This window comes from Cajanus cajan, chromosome 7, assembly GCF_000230855.2.
Source record: "Cajanus cajan strain Asha chromosome 7, NIPB_CcT2T_4, whole genome shotgun sequence".
In the NCBI taxonomy this organism is placed as follows: domain Eukaryota; kingdom Viridiplantae; phylum Streptophyta; class Magnoliopsida; order Fabales; family Fabaceae; genus Cajanus; species Cajanus cajan.
The window spans coordinates 8253089-8268352 of NC_138523.1; the positions used below are offsets into that span (position 1 = coordinate 8253089).

At 34.0% G+C, this 15264-nt stretch overlaps 1 protein-coding gene across 2 annotated transcripts; it reads left to right on the plus strand.

Moving 5' to 3' along the window:
• Positions 1-2490: 2490 nt before the first annotated feature.
• Positions 2491-14515, plus strand: LOC109806623 (putative proteasome inhibitor). Of its 2 annotated transcripts, none has more exons than XM_020369085.3 (10): positions 2491-2657; positions 3720-4065; positions 4182-4353; positions 4883-5023; positions 5590-5664; positions 12353-12430; positions 12536-12570; positions 12665-12728; positions 13356-13433; positions 14238-14515. In XM_020369085.3, exons 2-10 carry the CDS (start codon positions 3891-3893, stop codon positions 14314-14316), a joined length of 897 nt encoding a protein of 298 aa, XP_020224674.1. In that variant the 5' UTR covers positions 2491-2657; positions 3720-3890; the 3' UTR covers positions 14317-14515. The 2 variants fall into 2 exon arrangements, with proteins under 2 accessions (XP_020224674.1, XP_020224675.1); XM_020369086.3 differs by having other exon boundaries at positions 3753-4065.
• Positions 14516-15264: the final 749 nt, after the last annotated feature.

Genomic DNA, 15264 nt, shown 5'->3' on the forward strand with positions numbered 1-15264 from the left:
TCTTATTGTTATGAAAATATGTGTAAATAATCCTTAAAAATAATGTTATAAAGCATGAGAGAGTGGAGACTAAGTAGCATAGCGAAAAGCAAATAACGAGAAAGAGAGAGAGATATTTAAGATCGGTTATAAATAAATTGATTTTGTATATTATATACAAAATTATATGATTGATCTTAAAAATAGGAACATGACATACTTTTTTAAATTGGGTATTTAAGAACTAATTTTGTATATTATATATAAAATTGGTTCTAAAATAACCAATTTTAAAAGTAATAACGAAGGAACCTTTTAAAATCAGTTAAATTTTAACCATTTTAAAAATGGTGATTTTAATTACAAAAATGTCACCGCCTCACTTTTAAAATTGATTCCCTCTTAACTATGACACCATCTACCCCACATTCATAATTATACAATAAATAGAAATAATTAAAATCTTTCATAAATAAAATCAGAATCTCAAATATCTTACGTAGAGGATTCACATTCACAAACTCATAAACAATATCTCTAATACGGGAAATTATAAAAGAGAAATTGAGATTTTCAAAACAGTTCAATGAAAATAAGTATTAAGTTTATAATATAATTTTAGAGAAGATGGATATAGTATTAATATGTATTACAATTTTTAATTTTAAAATAGTTTATTCAAGTATTAAGGAAAATTTCTATTAAATGCAGTTTTTATTTTTTTTTAATACATCAAACCTGAGAGCAGATGTAATGTTAATTAGTTTAGATTTTGTTAGTTATTTTATTTTATTTTTGTGAGAGAGATATATATTTATATATATATATATATATATATATATATATATATATATATATATATATATAAAGAAGATGATTATATCTTTATTATTTTTACCAAAAGATTTCATATACAATTTCACATTGATAAAATATTATTCGTTTTGAGGACTTTCACAATTTTATTTTTGGTCATATCTCCCAAAGGTATCTTAACCAATAAAATATGCATATACTTTATAAACTCTTAATTCTCTTTCTGTTCTAACCATGTGAGACTTGATTTGTATTCCAATAATTATTCCCTCAAACAAAAGATCCAACCTCCCATTCAGTAGAGGCTAACCTTCTATTTTGTAGAATTTGTCTTTACATTGCATTTTTGTTGTTGTATGTATGTTTATGATTATGGATTATTAGTTGTCACCGAATCCAACCAGTGACTCTAATACCATTGTTAGGGTTTTTTTTTATTTGTCTTAAAGGAATATATTTATTTAAAGAGAAGGGTTATATTTTTGTTATTTTTACTAGAAATATCATACACAATCTATAATCTATTGTTCTAATGAATGTAACATGTTTTATACCTTAACAAATTTTTTTATTTGAAAATGATTTTTTAAATACTTTTCAATGTCATTGTTTAATTTGAAACCAAATGAAATTTATTTTTCATAAATAAAAGAATAAATAAAATTGAATGAATGTTAAAGCTCAAACATAGAATCATATTTTTAAAATGTTTAAAAAAGATAAATAAATTAAGAATATTAACTTATAAATACTCATCAATGTCTCACATTCTTCTCATCTCACTTTCTTCTCCTGAGACTCTCATAACCCATCTCTTTTTTTTTTCTTTCTTCTAAATACTAAACCATTATAAATCACTCACCTTTACCTTTAATCATTAAACAACTTTTTTTCATCTTCCTTTTTCAACACCATACTATTATTGCCCTTGAATGCTAACAACACAGACTAATCTAAATTTTTGAGGCATGCAATGCATTGTCCTAGGAGATTTATCCACAAACTCATACATAAATTCCTAAGATACAAGATTATTATTAGACTAAGAATATAGAATTGACAAGTTTTTCGCCAAGAGAAGAAAAAACATAGAAAAAAGTGGATACTATCTGTTATGTTTATAATTAATCACAAAAATTTAAAATAATTAATTAAAAAATATTTGATAATTTAAATCAAAATAATTAGATTATTATATTATTAAAATCGATATTAATTAGACTTTCAAATCTATAATTAATAAAATAATAACTTTGATTTTAAAATTTATATTATCTTTTTAATGAACTTTAAATAATAAAATTATTTTATATTATCTTTCTAATTAAATATATTGTATAAATAATTTTTATAATAAACAATTTAAAAGGTAGAAGAATATTATAATTAACACAAGAGTCACGAATATTCATATCTCAAACAAACTGAATTCCTTTTAACACAACCAATAATTTTACATAAAAAAATTATGACAAAATTACATAATAATAGATTAGATATGTATGTAAAATAGAGTTTAATATTAACACACGAACAATATAAGTTTTGTACTATCATGTAATTACAATCCACTATGAATAATAAATACATTAATTTTTACACTGACTACTTTAAAATTACACAAACTTAACTCTAAATATTTGGAGACTTCACCATTAAACCCTATAGAATATGGTAGAATATAGTATAGATAGAGAAAGATAGGCTATGAAATTTATTTTTTAATAATTAACCAAAGAGAGAAAAAATGGGTTAATTGACGAAATAGAGTCAAGCAACGCTCGTTCGTTTTAGCGTGATTCTCTGTTCTCTCTCGCACGATCCTCGTTCTTGCAGTGGTGACCCCTCTGTTCAGACCTCAGGTACGTGATTCTTCTCTTCTAGATTTAGGGTTCCTTTGGTTTCTTATTCAAATTTGTAACATTTTATGAAATGCCTTTGTTGACTTTGAAGGATTTGAATATAAATAAAATTCGATGGACTCATATAATAATTTTCCATAGCCTATTCATCCTAAGCGAAATTTATTCAATTATGTATTTCTCTTGTATATAGTGTTACTCAAGCTTCCCTAGACCATAGACTGCAGAAACCCCAATAAAATACAAGCCCAAAAGATATATAAAATTCGATGATACAATGAAATTGAATGTTTGTCTGCATGCTATTTGATGTTTTATGAAAAATTGTGGCATTTTATTTGGATAGTTGTCTTTTCCAGCACGGGTTCTCCTCTATTTAGTAGATTGTAGTTGTACAATAAATCATTGTAAGGTCACATGGTGAAGGGTATTCCTCTATTGTGGTGTCGTTTTGGGTTAGTTACCTTTTAGAATATGATACTCATAATTTGAAATTAAATGATCCGATTAATAGAGACATTTTCCATACCCTCTGCCTAGTTGTTTCATGGTTGTGGAATACACCGTTAGTTTATGCATCTAAATATCTTTGTCACTGCAACTGGACTAGGAAGAATTCCCACTAAAACAATTGCTTGTTTAGAATTGTTTTTTTTACTTTTTAAAAGTTCTAAGACTTTTTCTAATAAGTGAAATTACGTGCACTTTAACTTTTGTTTGTTTTAGATTTCAGTGGAATTGATTTTGAATTGTTCATCGTGACTGAACTTTGTATTTAAATAAAACTCATTTACAAATATTAATTGAGACATGGGTCATGGTGTGTGAAATTGATTTTGCCTTCTAACCAAATAAGCATTAAAATGTTCGCAAGCCTGTGATATCGATTTTGGTAACTTCGATGAAATGAAAAACACAGAATCTGCATGGAGCTTTTGTGAATATTTAGTGCCTTAAACCTTATAAAACTGACATAAGGATATGACTTAACAAAATAATTAAGCTCTGTACTTGCCTGTTATTAAGCTCTTATGTGCTCTAATAATTCCCGGCTTTCACCAGCAAACAGGGCTATTTTGCTATCTGGTCCAGCAGGTATGCTATGCAAGAATTTCACCTTGTCATGCAGAAACCTTTTTTAATGAGATAAGTCTAGACCTGTAAGTATCTGCAAGTTTCTTCTTCCTTCTTGAAAACAACACTGCTGTTGAGAGCCAAAATCCAAACCCCACGATGGCGAGTGAAAAGTCGGTGCTAGCATTGATCAGGGCTGCGAGGCCAACCTTCCGCAACCAAAACGACAAAATTGCCTTTGCCATCCACTCTTCCTTCCTCATCTATGGCTATGTCCTCACTGCCACAGGTCCCCAGGCCCTCTCTGATAATGCGCTTTCTGACCCCTCCAATGGTAATTAAGAAAATAAGAATAACCCTTTCCCCTTTTTCATCTTTTTTTTTTTTTCTTTCAAGTTTTTATTGCTGAAAGTTCCGTTTGTTTGTTTATGTGCTGCGTTTTGTGTGTAGATGAGGTACCTGTTGATCGTTGGAACGAGCTAAACGATGAGTACGCGTTTGTTTATGCGAACCCAGAAAAGAGCTCAGAGAAAGTGCTTGTCAAGTGCCTCCCGATGAACGACAAATTGCTCGTTCATGCTTTGTCTCAGGGGTCTTCTGAGCCTTTAAGCCTTGAGATTGAGTAATTGATTCTTTTCTCTGTTTCTCTATTTTGAAACTTTATTTGTTATTATTTTCTGATTGAGAAGTTTAGGGTTTAGGGTTTAGGGTTTTTGAATGGGTTTTATTTGTTGTGTTTAGGGTTTAGGGTTTAGGGTTTGAATGGGTTTTATTTGTTGTGCTTGAGTTGTGATCATTTGGACATTGGGAGTGCCGAGTTTAGTTGTTTTAAATTTTTACAACTGGTTTTCTTTGTTCGGTTGAGTTTTGCTGCTTTGGAAAAAACAGGGCTATTGTCACAATAGCCCTATTATCTGAGGAGTGTTTGGACCATTTTGTACATGCCTGAGTTCATGTAAAGGGTTTCATTTTTATTTATGTATTTATATTTAATTATTTATTTATTTGTTTGTTTGGGTGGTAGGGGGGAGGGGTTGGAATTTGTTTTAGTATGTGTACAGAAAAGTTTAGAGTTTTGCAACTTGTTTTTTCTTGTGTTGCATTGCGTTCTCACTTTGAAATGGGGTTTGGGTGTGATTTTTTATATGCAGAGTCGGGGACTATGCTGGAGAGGATGGGGGCAGCAATTATTCTCAGCACTTCAAGAATTTGGATAAGCTTGTGAAGAAAATAGATGGGGATATCTTGTCTAAATTAGATGGTTCTGCCAAAACCAGCTCATCAAGTAGAAGGTGAATTTGGATTTTGTGAACCGTGTCTATCCTTTTATAATGTTATATGGGAATGTAAATTTTATATAACTCTAACAACAAATATTAAAGTTTTTTTTTTTTAATTGAACCATCATTATATATTTATAAGAGTTTAAGACTTTTACTCTTGATAGTTGATAGTGAATGAGAATTATCTGTTTAAAGCTTTTGACACTATTGCTCTATTATATCAATATTCATGATTAATGGTAGTGTATAACTCATAGCGGATGAAAGTTCAATCTCACATGATTTTTGTAGACAAGTAGTTCTAACTTCTAAGAGCATTTTTTTAATAACCATGATATTGGTATGGAATATGAACTAGTTTTATTGTGATTAAAGATTTTGAAGGATCTGTGTGTAACTTCCTGGTTTTCATATTATAAGAATGCCATGTGAGAAAATCTGGCCCTTAAATTTATTTTAATTTTGGGTTGTTATATTGGACAACTGTGGCATTGCCCTTATATGAAGGTTTTATGCTGTAATGTTTTATGAACTGGGATCTTCTTTGAAAAATTGTCTCATTGTTTTTTATATAGCTTAGAAACAAGTGACAAAGCTAGACAAGAGATACCTGAGCCTGTTTCTGGATTTGGTGAACATGTTGGTCCAAGGTAACAGTTTCATATTACTGTGTTTCTTACACTATTTCAGTGATTTTTGACACTGTTCCGCGGATTGATTATCAATTTTGTGGTTTTACACACTTATTGTTGGTTATCTTGAGCATTAAGGTTCCCTAATCTAAATATCAAGGTGTCAAGTATTTGATGATCCATGCTTGAAAATTACAAAAGCAGTCTGTACTGTTATTTATGTGCTTATTGATGGGTTGTAGGAGGGTTGGTGGATAGGACAGTTTATGTGTGTGACTTCAATTATGATGTTCTATACATGATGACCGTTTCCTCTGATCCTATAAAGTCAAATGATGGCCTGATATGTTCTTGATAGGCTTTTTGATTTGTCTATGACTTTGAACTTGTCTGGATACAAGTTTTTGAAAGCCTATCTTTTGGAAAGAAAAAAAAAAAACTTTATTTTCAATAGAGAAGTTCTTAAAAGCTATTTTAAGTTTGGATCCAAATAGGCTCTAAGAAAAAGGAGATCGTATTACAAAACAAAATTAGATCAATAGACAAATGAAGTATCAATGTTCCCACCCAAAGAATTCCCTTTAACTCCAACATAAGCTGAAATAGAAAATACACATGATCCCCCATTGTTGCCACAGCCCCCAAGAAAGCAACACCCGAGGATGTTTGAACTCTATTTTGACAAATTCATCCAAGCTATTTCTTTTTCTCATGTCTAATTAACATCCCTCCTAATTCCTCATACAAGCCATTCCCTGCTGTTCCCTCTCAAGTCATTAAAGGCCTACCTGAATAAACTTGTAAGGGGAGAGCGGGGTTCATTTGAGTCTAGCTTTAGTGGCAGCTAGCTTTGTTGAATCCATTCCAAGTTCCTATCAATATCAACATACTAAGAAGTTGCCTCTTCCTTGAGGCAGAAAATCAAGAAATTGACTCCAAATACTGCTGTCCTCTTCCTAGATTGCCTTCCTCTGGGGTTTTGGACTTCCATAGAGCCAACCATTCCATTACAAGATTCCTCTAATTGTGTGCCTCCCTGTGTGTGACCACTGTTGAGAGTAATGGTAAATGGAGAGAACATATTCCTTGTGTATTGCAAAGCAAAAGATGTGTTTATATACAAAGTAGTGGGCCTAGGCCCATAAGCTAAAACTATATCTAACACTCCCCCTCAAGCTGGTGTATATAGATCATATGCACCAAGCTTGTTACAAATATAATCAATCCTAGGACCCCGTAATGATTTGGTGAAGACATTTGTCAACTGATTAGTAGAGTTAACAAACTGAGTAGTAATGTCCCCAGATAAAATCTTCTCACGAATGAAGTGACAATCTATTTCAATGTGTTTGGTCCTCTCATGAAATACTGGATTTGAGGCAATATGAAGGGCAACTTGGTTATCACATGAGAGTCATCTGTGTAACTTCGCCAAATCTTAGTTCTTTAAGCAACTGTTTGAGCCAAATAAGCTCACACGTAGTAGAGGCCATAGCACGATATTCTGTTTCTGCACTAGATCTTGCCACTACATTCTGTTTCTTACTTTTCTAGGAAATCAAGTTATCATCGATAAAGACACAATAACCTGAGGTGGATCTCCTGTCAGAGGGAGAGCCTACCCAATCTGCATCTGAATACCTCACAACTTGGGTATGATTGTTGTAGCCATATAATAAACCTTTTCCTGGAGCACCTTTGATATACTTCAGAATGCGGATGATTGCATTCCAATGTCCTGCATTTGGAGAATTGAGAAATTGACTCACCACACTAACTGCAAAAGAGATGTCAGGATGAGTTACCTTGTGATAATTCAATTTTCCAACCAATCTTCTGTACTGAGAAAGGCTCCCCCTGACTTGGTAGAAGTTTAGCATTGGGATCCATAGGTGTATCAACGGGCTTGGAACTCATTAGCCCAGTTTCCTCTAAAATATCCGATGCATACTTTCTTTGAGATATTACAATTTCATTTGTAGATTGTGCTACCTCAATCCCCAAGAAATATCTAAGTTTACCAAGGTTTTTTGTCTGAAAGTGATGGCAAAGATGTTTTATCTGAGAAATGCCATGATGATCACTACCAGTAAGAACAATATCATTAACATACACTATTAAGTAGATGCACCCAGCAGTGGAATGTCGATAAAGACCGAATGATCAGCTTCGCTTCGAGTCATACCAAACTGTTGGACTACGGTACTAAATCTACCAAACCATGCCCTTGGAGACTGCTTAAGACCATAAAGTGATTTGTGGAGACGACATACCAAACCGGAAGACTCCCCCTGAGCAACAAACCCAGGAGGTTGCTCCATATAAATTTCCTCAAGCAAATCCCCATGAAGAAAGGCATTTTTAACATCCAGTTGATAGAGAGGCCAACGGCGAAGAGCAGCCATGGCTAAGAATAATCTGACAGAGGTCATCTTGGCAACGGGGAGAAAGTGTCGCAATAGTCTAATCCAAAAATTTGAGTATAACCTTTGGCGACCAAACGAGCTTTGAGTCGATCAATGGTGCCATCAAGACCAACCTTGACTGTAAAGATCCATCAACATCCAACCACAGACTTCTCAAGAGGCAAAGAAACAAGATCCCAAGTACCATTGTTCTGAAGAGCACACAGTTCATCAATCATGGCTTGTCTCCAACCAGGGTGGGCCAAGGCATCTCCTACATTTTTTAGGAATAGACACAAAGGAAAGAGAAGAGAGACAAGTATATTGGGATGGGGATAACTGGTGATAACTCAGAATAATATAATGAGGGGAAGGATTACGAGTAGAACGATTACCTTTCCGGAGGGCAATAGGGAGGTCAGACTAAAGTGGTTGGGCCGGAGGGGACTTAGGTGGTGGCACCGAAGTAGAGTCGGGTGGGGGTCCAATGGGAAGGTGGAGCGTTGCTGACGATGATAAACTTGAAGTGGAGGCGGAAGTAGTGGATCGGGTGACACAGCAAACACAAGAGGAGTATCAAAGACAAGAGGGATGGTTGAAGGGGCAAGGATAGGTGTAGGAGAAGAGGAAGTAGATGGAAAGTAAAGAGAAGACTCAAGAAAGGTGACATCAGCTGAAATCAAGTAGCGATGAAGGGAGGGTGAGAAACATTTATACCCTTTTTAAGACCTATGATACCCTAAAAAGACACATTTGTGAGACCGTGCGGAGAGTTTGTCAAGACCAGGACTGTGATTATGGACAAAACATGTAAATCCAAAGACGCGAGGAGGTAGAGGGTGGAGAGGTTGAGTGGGAAAATAAATAGGGTGAGGTATTTGATTGTTGAGGACAGAAGATGGCATTCAATTGATGAGATAGCATGTGGTGAGAACAACATCACCCCAAAAAGGTTGAGGAACGTGACCATGAAGTAAGAGGGTGCGAGTGGTCTCAATTAGATGTCTATTTTTGCGCTCAGCCACCCCATTTTGTTGAGGGGTATATGCACAAAAAGTCTGATGAAGAATTCCATGAGAAGCCATGAAGGCTTTAAAGGAGTGAGAGAGGTATTCATGAGCATTATCACTACGAAAAATATGAATAGAAACACCAAATTGAGTCTGAATTTCATTATAAAAAGATTGAAACATGGAAAATAATTTGGAACGAGATTTCATTAAAAATAGCCAAGTACATCGAGAGTAATCATCAATAAAAGTTACAAACTACTGAAATCCTAAAGTGGACTTAACCCGACTCGGCCCCCAAATATCAGATTGAACTAAAGTAAAAGGAGACAACGCTTGGTTGGGGACACTCGGATTAAAGGAACTACGACTATGTTTGCCTAACTGACACGACTCACACGACAAATGAGACAACTTAGACAGACGTGTTACAAGGTGTTGAAGCTTGGCAAGGCTAGGATGACCTAAATGAGCATGGATGAGGGAAGGGGAATCCGCCACCAAATCAATAGGAGCAGTGGTGCGTAGGTGATAAAGGCCATGAGACTCACATTCGGTGCCAATCATCCGTCCCGAACTTCGGTCTTGTAAGAAAACAGAATCTTTAGTAAAAGAGATAAGACAATCAAGAGATCGAGTAAGATGACTAAGGGATAATAAATTAAAGGGAGACTCTGGGACATAAAGAACATTGTCAATGGAGAGAGAAGGAGAAACATGGACAGTATCAACACCATGAGATGTGGCACGAGAGCCATTAGCCATAGTGATAGAGGGTAAATAAGCAGAAATATGATTGGTAGCACCAGAATCTAGGACCCAAGGGCCAAGAGAGGTGGAGTGAGTGAGACCAACAAACGAAGGGTTTGTGTGCGCAACAGGAGCAGTGGAATTGGAAGCTTGACGTTCCTCATACCATTTAAGGAAGTCATTGAAGAGAGCTGGAGGTCCACCGATGAACAGTGGGTCCACCGGAAAGTCAAGGATAGGCTCTAGATACCTGGAGAGAACCTATTCCTTGCAAAGCAAAAGATGTGTTTATATACAAAGTAGTGGGCCTAGACCCATAAGATAAAACTATATCTAACAACCACAACCAAAATAACCTCTACTGGAATGTAGTGATCTGCTTCAATACCTAGAGGAAGGATAGCGTCTACTGGATGTTTTTATGGCCAAATGGGTATTCTTTAGTTGGGATCAAAGTTGCCCGAGTTATGCAAACTCGTGGAGAGTCCACAGACTTGCAAACTTGTGAGAGTTTACCTAATATTTAAAATTAAAGAAAATCTAATGAGTCCAAACAAAATTTAATACTATATTTTTTTTGTAAATTTGACAAACAAAATTGGAAAAATGTGAACATTGCCCAAATTCAGACAAAAAAAGGCAGTCATAGCTCCTTGTTCATGTAGAGTTCAGACCCCTCCTCCTCACCCCTATCACTAAAAAGACAATAACAGTGGTACCATGTACATATTCATGCAGAGCTCAGACTGCTAAAGGGTACCTTGTTCACGCAGAAAAGCAACGAAGCAAATCACTGGGGTTGCCACTTGTATTTGTGGTCAAAAGTCATAGCTTGCACAAGTTCAGATCTAGTTGGAACTTGGAATTCACAGCTCACAGGTGAAGGAGGTAGATTTGCAAGTCAGAGTTTGTAATAGAGGCTGGTTGGGAGTTGGTTGAGAATTGAGATGCTGGGCTGGTCGGAGGAAAGTTTGAAGCAAACACAGAAAAGGAGCAGTGGAAAGGAGAAATGACATGAAAGAGAGAGGCAAGAGTAGAAGAACGACAAAAATAGGTCAAATGGCACGTCTCTTTTGGCCTTTTTAGTGCTTATTTCTACAGCTTGACTAAACAAGATGACTTGTGCTTGAAACCTCAAGTTTATGGGATTTTGTCGAGCCTGGCCAAGTTCACCCAAGTCTAATCTGGAGATTCTAGGCTGAGATTGGAAATGGATCATAATGGTCAGAGATCTTGGGATTGACCCATCTGGGCATATAACAACAACCATACTAGCATCTATGGTGTCTAATTGCAGAGATGTCATGGTAGTTTGCATAAACTGAACAATGTCCCCAAAACATTCCATGAACATACCAATTTATTGAACACAAGAACAGAACAGAAAAAATAGGTCAAATGGCATCATTTTTGGCCTTTTTAGTGCTTATTTCTGCACCTTGACTAAACTAGTTGACTTTTGCATGAAATCACAAGTTTATGGGATTTTGTTGAGCCTAGCCGAGTTCACTGAAGTCTAGTCTGGAGTGAATTAGTGTTTTGGAGACCTGAACTCAAACTCACAATTTTGAGTTATTTCACGGGTGTGATAAGTGATAAAGTGATAGCCATTGCTGGGGAACATGGAAGATTAGGTGCATGCAAGCAGGGGGTGGCAGCTGTAGTTTGTATACCCACTGCTCAAGGGCAGATTTGAAGTTGAACATAATAATAATGGTCACCGAGCTTGGATTGATCCATCTTGATTTGTGAGAACATATTCAACAGCAATCATACTAGCATTTATGGTGTCTAATTGTTGAGATGTCATGGTAGTTTGCATATACTGTGAGCAATGCCCCCAAAATATTCCATGAATCCACCAATTTATTAGGATTCTAGTAATGTTCTTAGGCCTGTTAAAGAAGGCTATGACCCAAAATAGGAAAATACATGACCACCCTCCCATATGTGATTGAGTTTCTATATTTAGACAGATTCATCAGATCTATTTTCTCTCTAAATAAATTTCTCCCCTAATTCTTTATACAAGTCATTCCCTCTTGTTCTCTCCTAAGTCATGTACTTTTTACATTTTTAGGCCTCCAACAATTCTTGTAGGGGCTTCTTAGGCCCAGCTTTAGTGGTAGCTGGGACTGTTGAGTCACCGTTCCTATCAGCACTACATGCCTAGATGCTTAATGAGCTAAATATTTTTTAAAAAACTTATTAACTATAACATCATACTTCATCTTCATGATCAATGATGAATTTCTTCATTGTGAATTAAGTAAGCTTTTTGTGGCTAATGTATTTTGTCTTTGGAAAATGGTGAATTCTGCTATTTCTTCCCACCTCATAGAAAGGAACAATTTACTGTTTCTTATTCTCTGAGCATACATTTGTGCTGATTTTCCTTTTGACTGCCATACGCATTAGCTTAAATGGAACCATCAGTTGCCTATATGCCATACTGTCTTTATGATCATTCTTTTTAGTTATCGCAGCTACTTGCTTTTGTACTAATTAATTGAGTTTAATATTTTGTTTTGCTTTGTACAGAATTATTTTTCCTTCAGTGCCCTTGGGTTCTGGTAGTGATCTTGTTCCTGGGCCTCCAGCTGGAGTGCTTCCTTCAAGGTATTCTTACCTGCATTACTTTTTCAATATTTTAAGACAATTGCTATTTCCCTATTTTTTCCTTTCCAATTGTTGTATCCTTTTGAACTTCCCTCATGATTTCAGGAGTGGTCATGGTATCGGTGGGAGCATGCTTGTTGGTAACTTTAACATATTCCAATTCAGTTATATGAAATCTTGTATAATATTTTAGCATAACCATAATTGTCGATGCTGAGTTCAACACTTGTACAGGGCCAAATGATCCTCGCTGGTTTGGTGGTATTGGTGGAGATCCTGCTTTTCCTGGTGGATTGCAGTAAGTTGTTTACATCTCTTTCTTTTTATTATTTCTGAGTGATCAGTCTAGTTAAAGGCAGTGCAACCTACAAGGAACACCCTTGGTGCTAGGTGAGGTGAGGGAAGGTTCCAAATTATTGTCTTTTGTGTTGCGCTACATTCCTCGCACCATGACATTTTGTTTTCTGTGAGAGCCTCGTTGATGTAATGGGCTTGACAGACCCCAACTCATGAAAAGCATCAACTTTTATGCATAAAACAACTATGAAGTTGCACAATAAATGTGAGAAACGTCACCCACTGCCTAGCCAAAATCAATCATCATCAAAGCTAACAGTTACCACTCTTTTCATTCAACAGTTAATTCTACTCTACACATGATTCTTCTGTTTCTATGATCATTTTAACTTCTATTTGTTGATTTTGTATAGTGTATTTTCACGTGCAAAATTCTGCTGTTAGTTTTTCCTCTAGCATGGGTTAGAAGATTTTTGTTTTGTTTCATTATTGGAGTATCTTCTGTGTGGTTTGGTGCCTCTCCCCTCAGGGTTAAATGCGCCTAGCGCCTCAAGGGTGCCATTTTCGTTTGAGTACGATGTATCTTATGCCTGTGGCTGTGGCTAATTTTAAGCTCATATGTAAATAGGGGTGTTCCTCCGGGTGCGCGATTTGATCCATATGGACCTCCTGGTGTTCCTGGTTTTGAAGCCCACAGATTTGCAAGGTATGGTGAACCACATCTTGTATTCCATACATAGTATTGATTCTAAACTTCGTAGTAAGTAAATATATGAAAATAAAATAAGATAACATGAATTGAATTTCTTTTGTAAATTAAAATTAATTTATGTAGGCTAAATTATACTTTTAGTTTTTAATCTTTTAAAATATTTATTTTGGTCATTTTTTTCCCTAAATTTAGATCAATTTTGTCTTTTTGAATCTTTTTTAACTAATTCAAGACTTGAAACTCTTCTCATCAAATTCACTTATATAAAAATTATTGAATGTAATTAAAGTTCAAACCAAAAGGATTATTTACAAGGAAAAAATTGAAATTTTCAAAAAATAGTTTTATACTATTTTCTAGTTATTTATGAGATATATTTTTCACACAATTTTCACTATATTTATAACTTTAAAACTCAAACATCAATTGCATTTCATGATATCATATGAGTAAATCTAATATTACAAGTTTCACATTTTGAATCAGTCAAAAATTAATTCAAAATTGTCTGCAAAATAAAAAATGACCATTATTTTAAAAGAATCAAATTAATCCAAATATAAAAGATAAAAGACTAAAAGAAATTTAAAAAATAAGATTAAAAAATAAAAAATATAATTTAGTCATTTATGTTTAAGTTAACTTTTAGAACTTCTCATTCAATTTCTCTGAAAGCTGATTTTAAATTATGTATATACTAATTTTAATTTCCGAAAGAAACTTGTTTAAACTGCAAGGTGGAGGAGTTATTATGTATTTAACTTGAAATATACATTGTTTCTAACTCTTGTCTTGCAGGAATCCTAGGAGGCCAGGATACGACGCTCATCCAGATTTGCAACATTTCCGGAGAGATGCTGATTCTGACTTCATATAGACATAGTATAGTATAGTAGTTGTGTACCACCGTCCTTTATTTATTTCTTTTGTCAATATTCCTTTTCTCTGGGAAAAATATAAGTCACCGAGTCAGCTCTCCTCATTCATACCGTTTTCCGTGTAATGCTTCACAATCTGCATTCTATATAACTGGCTTTGGATTATTTGACTATTCTATATAAGTTATTTTAGTTTTATTTGAGGACCGCTAAGTATGTTGATTCGATGATTTTAAAGTTGTGAAAATTAACGATCTAATTTTAAATTTATAGATTAAATAAAATTTCTGGCCTTATAAAGTATTTATCCATGAAGATTTTGATATAGGAGTTTTGATCCTTTTAGGAAGTGATTAACTTTTAAATATTAAGTAATAAGAACTATTGATAATAACTGTTAGTTATATTGAGTGTGTTTCAACTTCCATATCATCTACCTGAAAGTTATATTGTAAATATAGTTATTAATTTCAGATGAGCGGCCAACTCAAAGTGGGATAGTTGGATTTCGGATATCGGAATGTTATATATATATATATATATATATATATATATATATACAGAAAATAATTTATAATACATATAATTAATATAATTAATAATATACATATAAAATTAGAAATATAACCTAACTTATACATTAAATATCTTTAATATTAAAAATTTATAGTAGTTAAACAAAATAGAAAATTAAGAAAACAAAATGTTTAAGGTCTTATATCAAATTTTTTATTACTTAAAATATTATCTGAATTATAATAAATAATAATAATAATAATAATAATAATAATAATAAGGAGAAGTTATTGTCTAAAAAAAAATAGAGAAGTAAAATTTTACCTAGGTCCATTAACCAAACCGAAAAAGAAAGTAAAATTTGGGTCCATTTGGTCCAACTTTTCCAATCCTTTTTGTTTTTTTACTACAATCCTTTAACCTTAAGACTT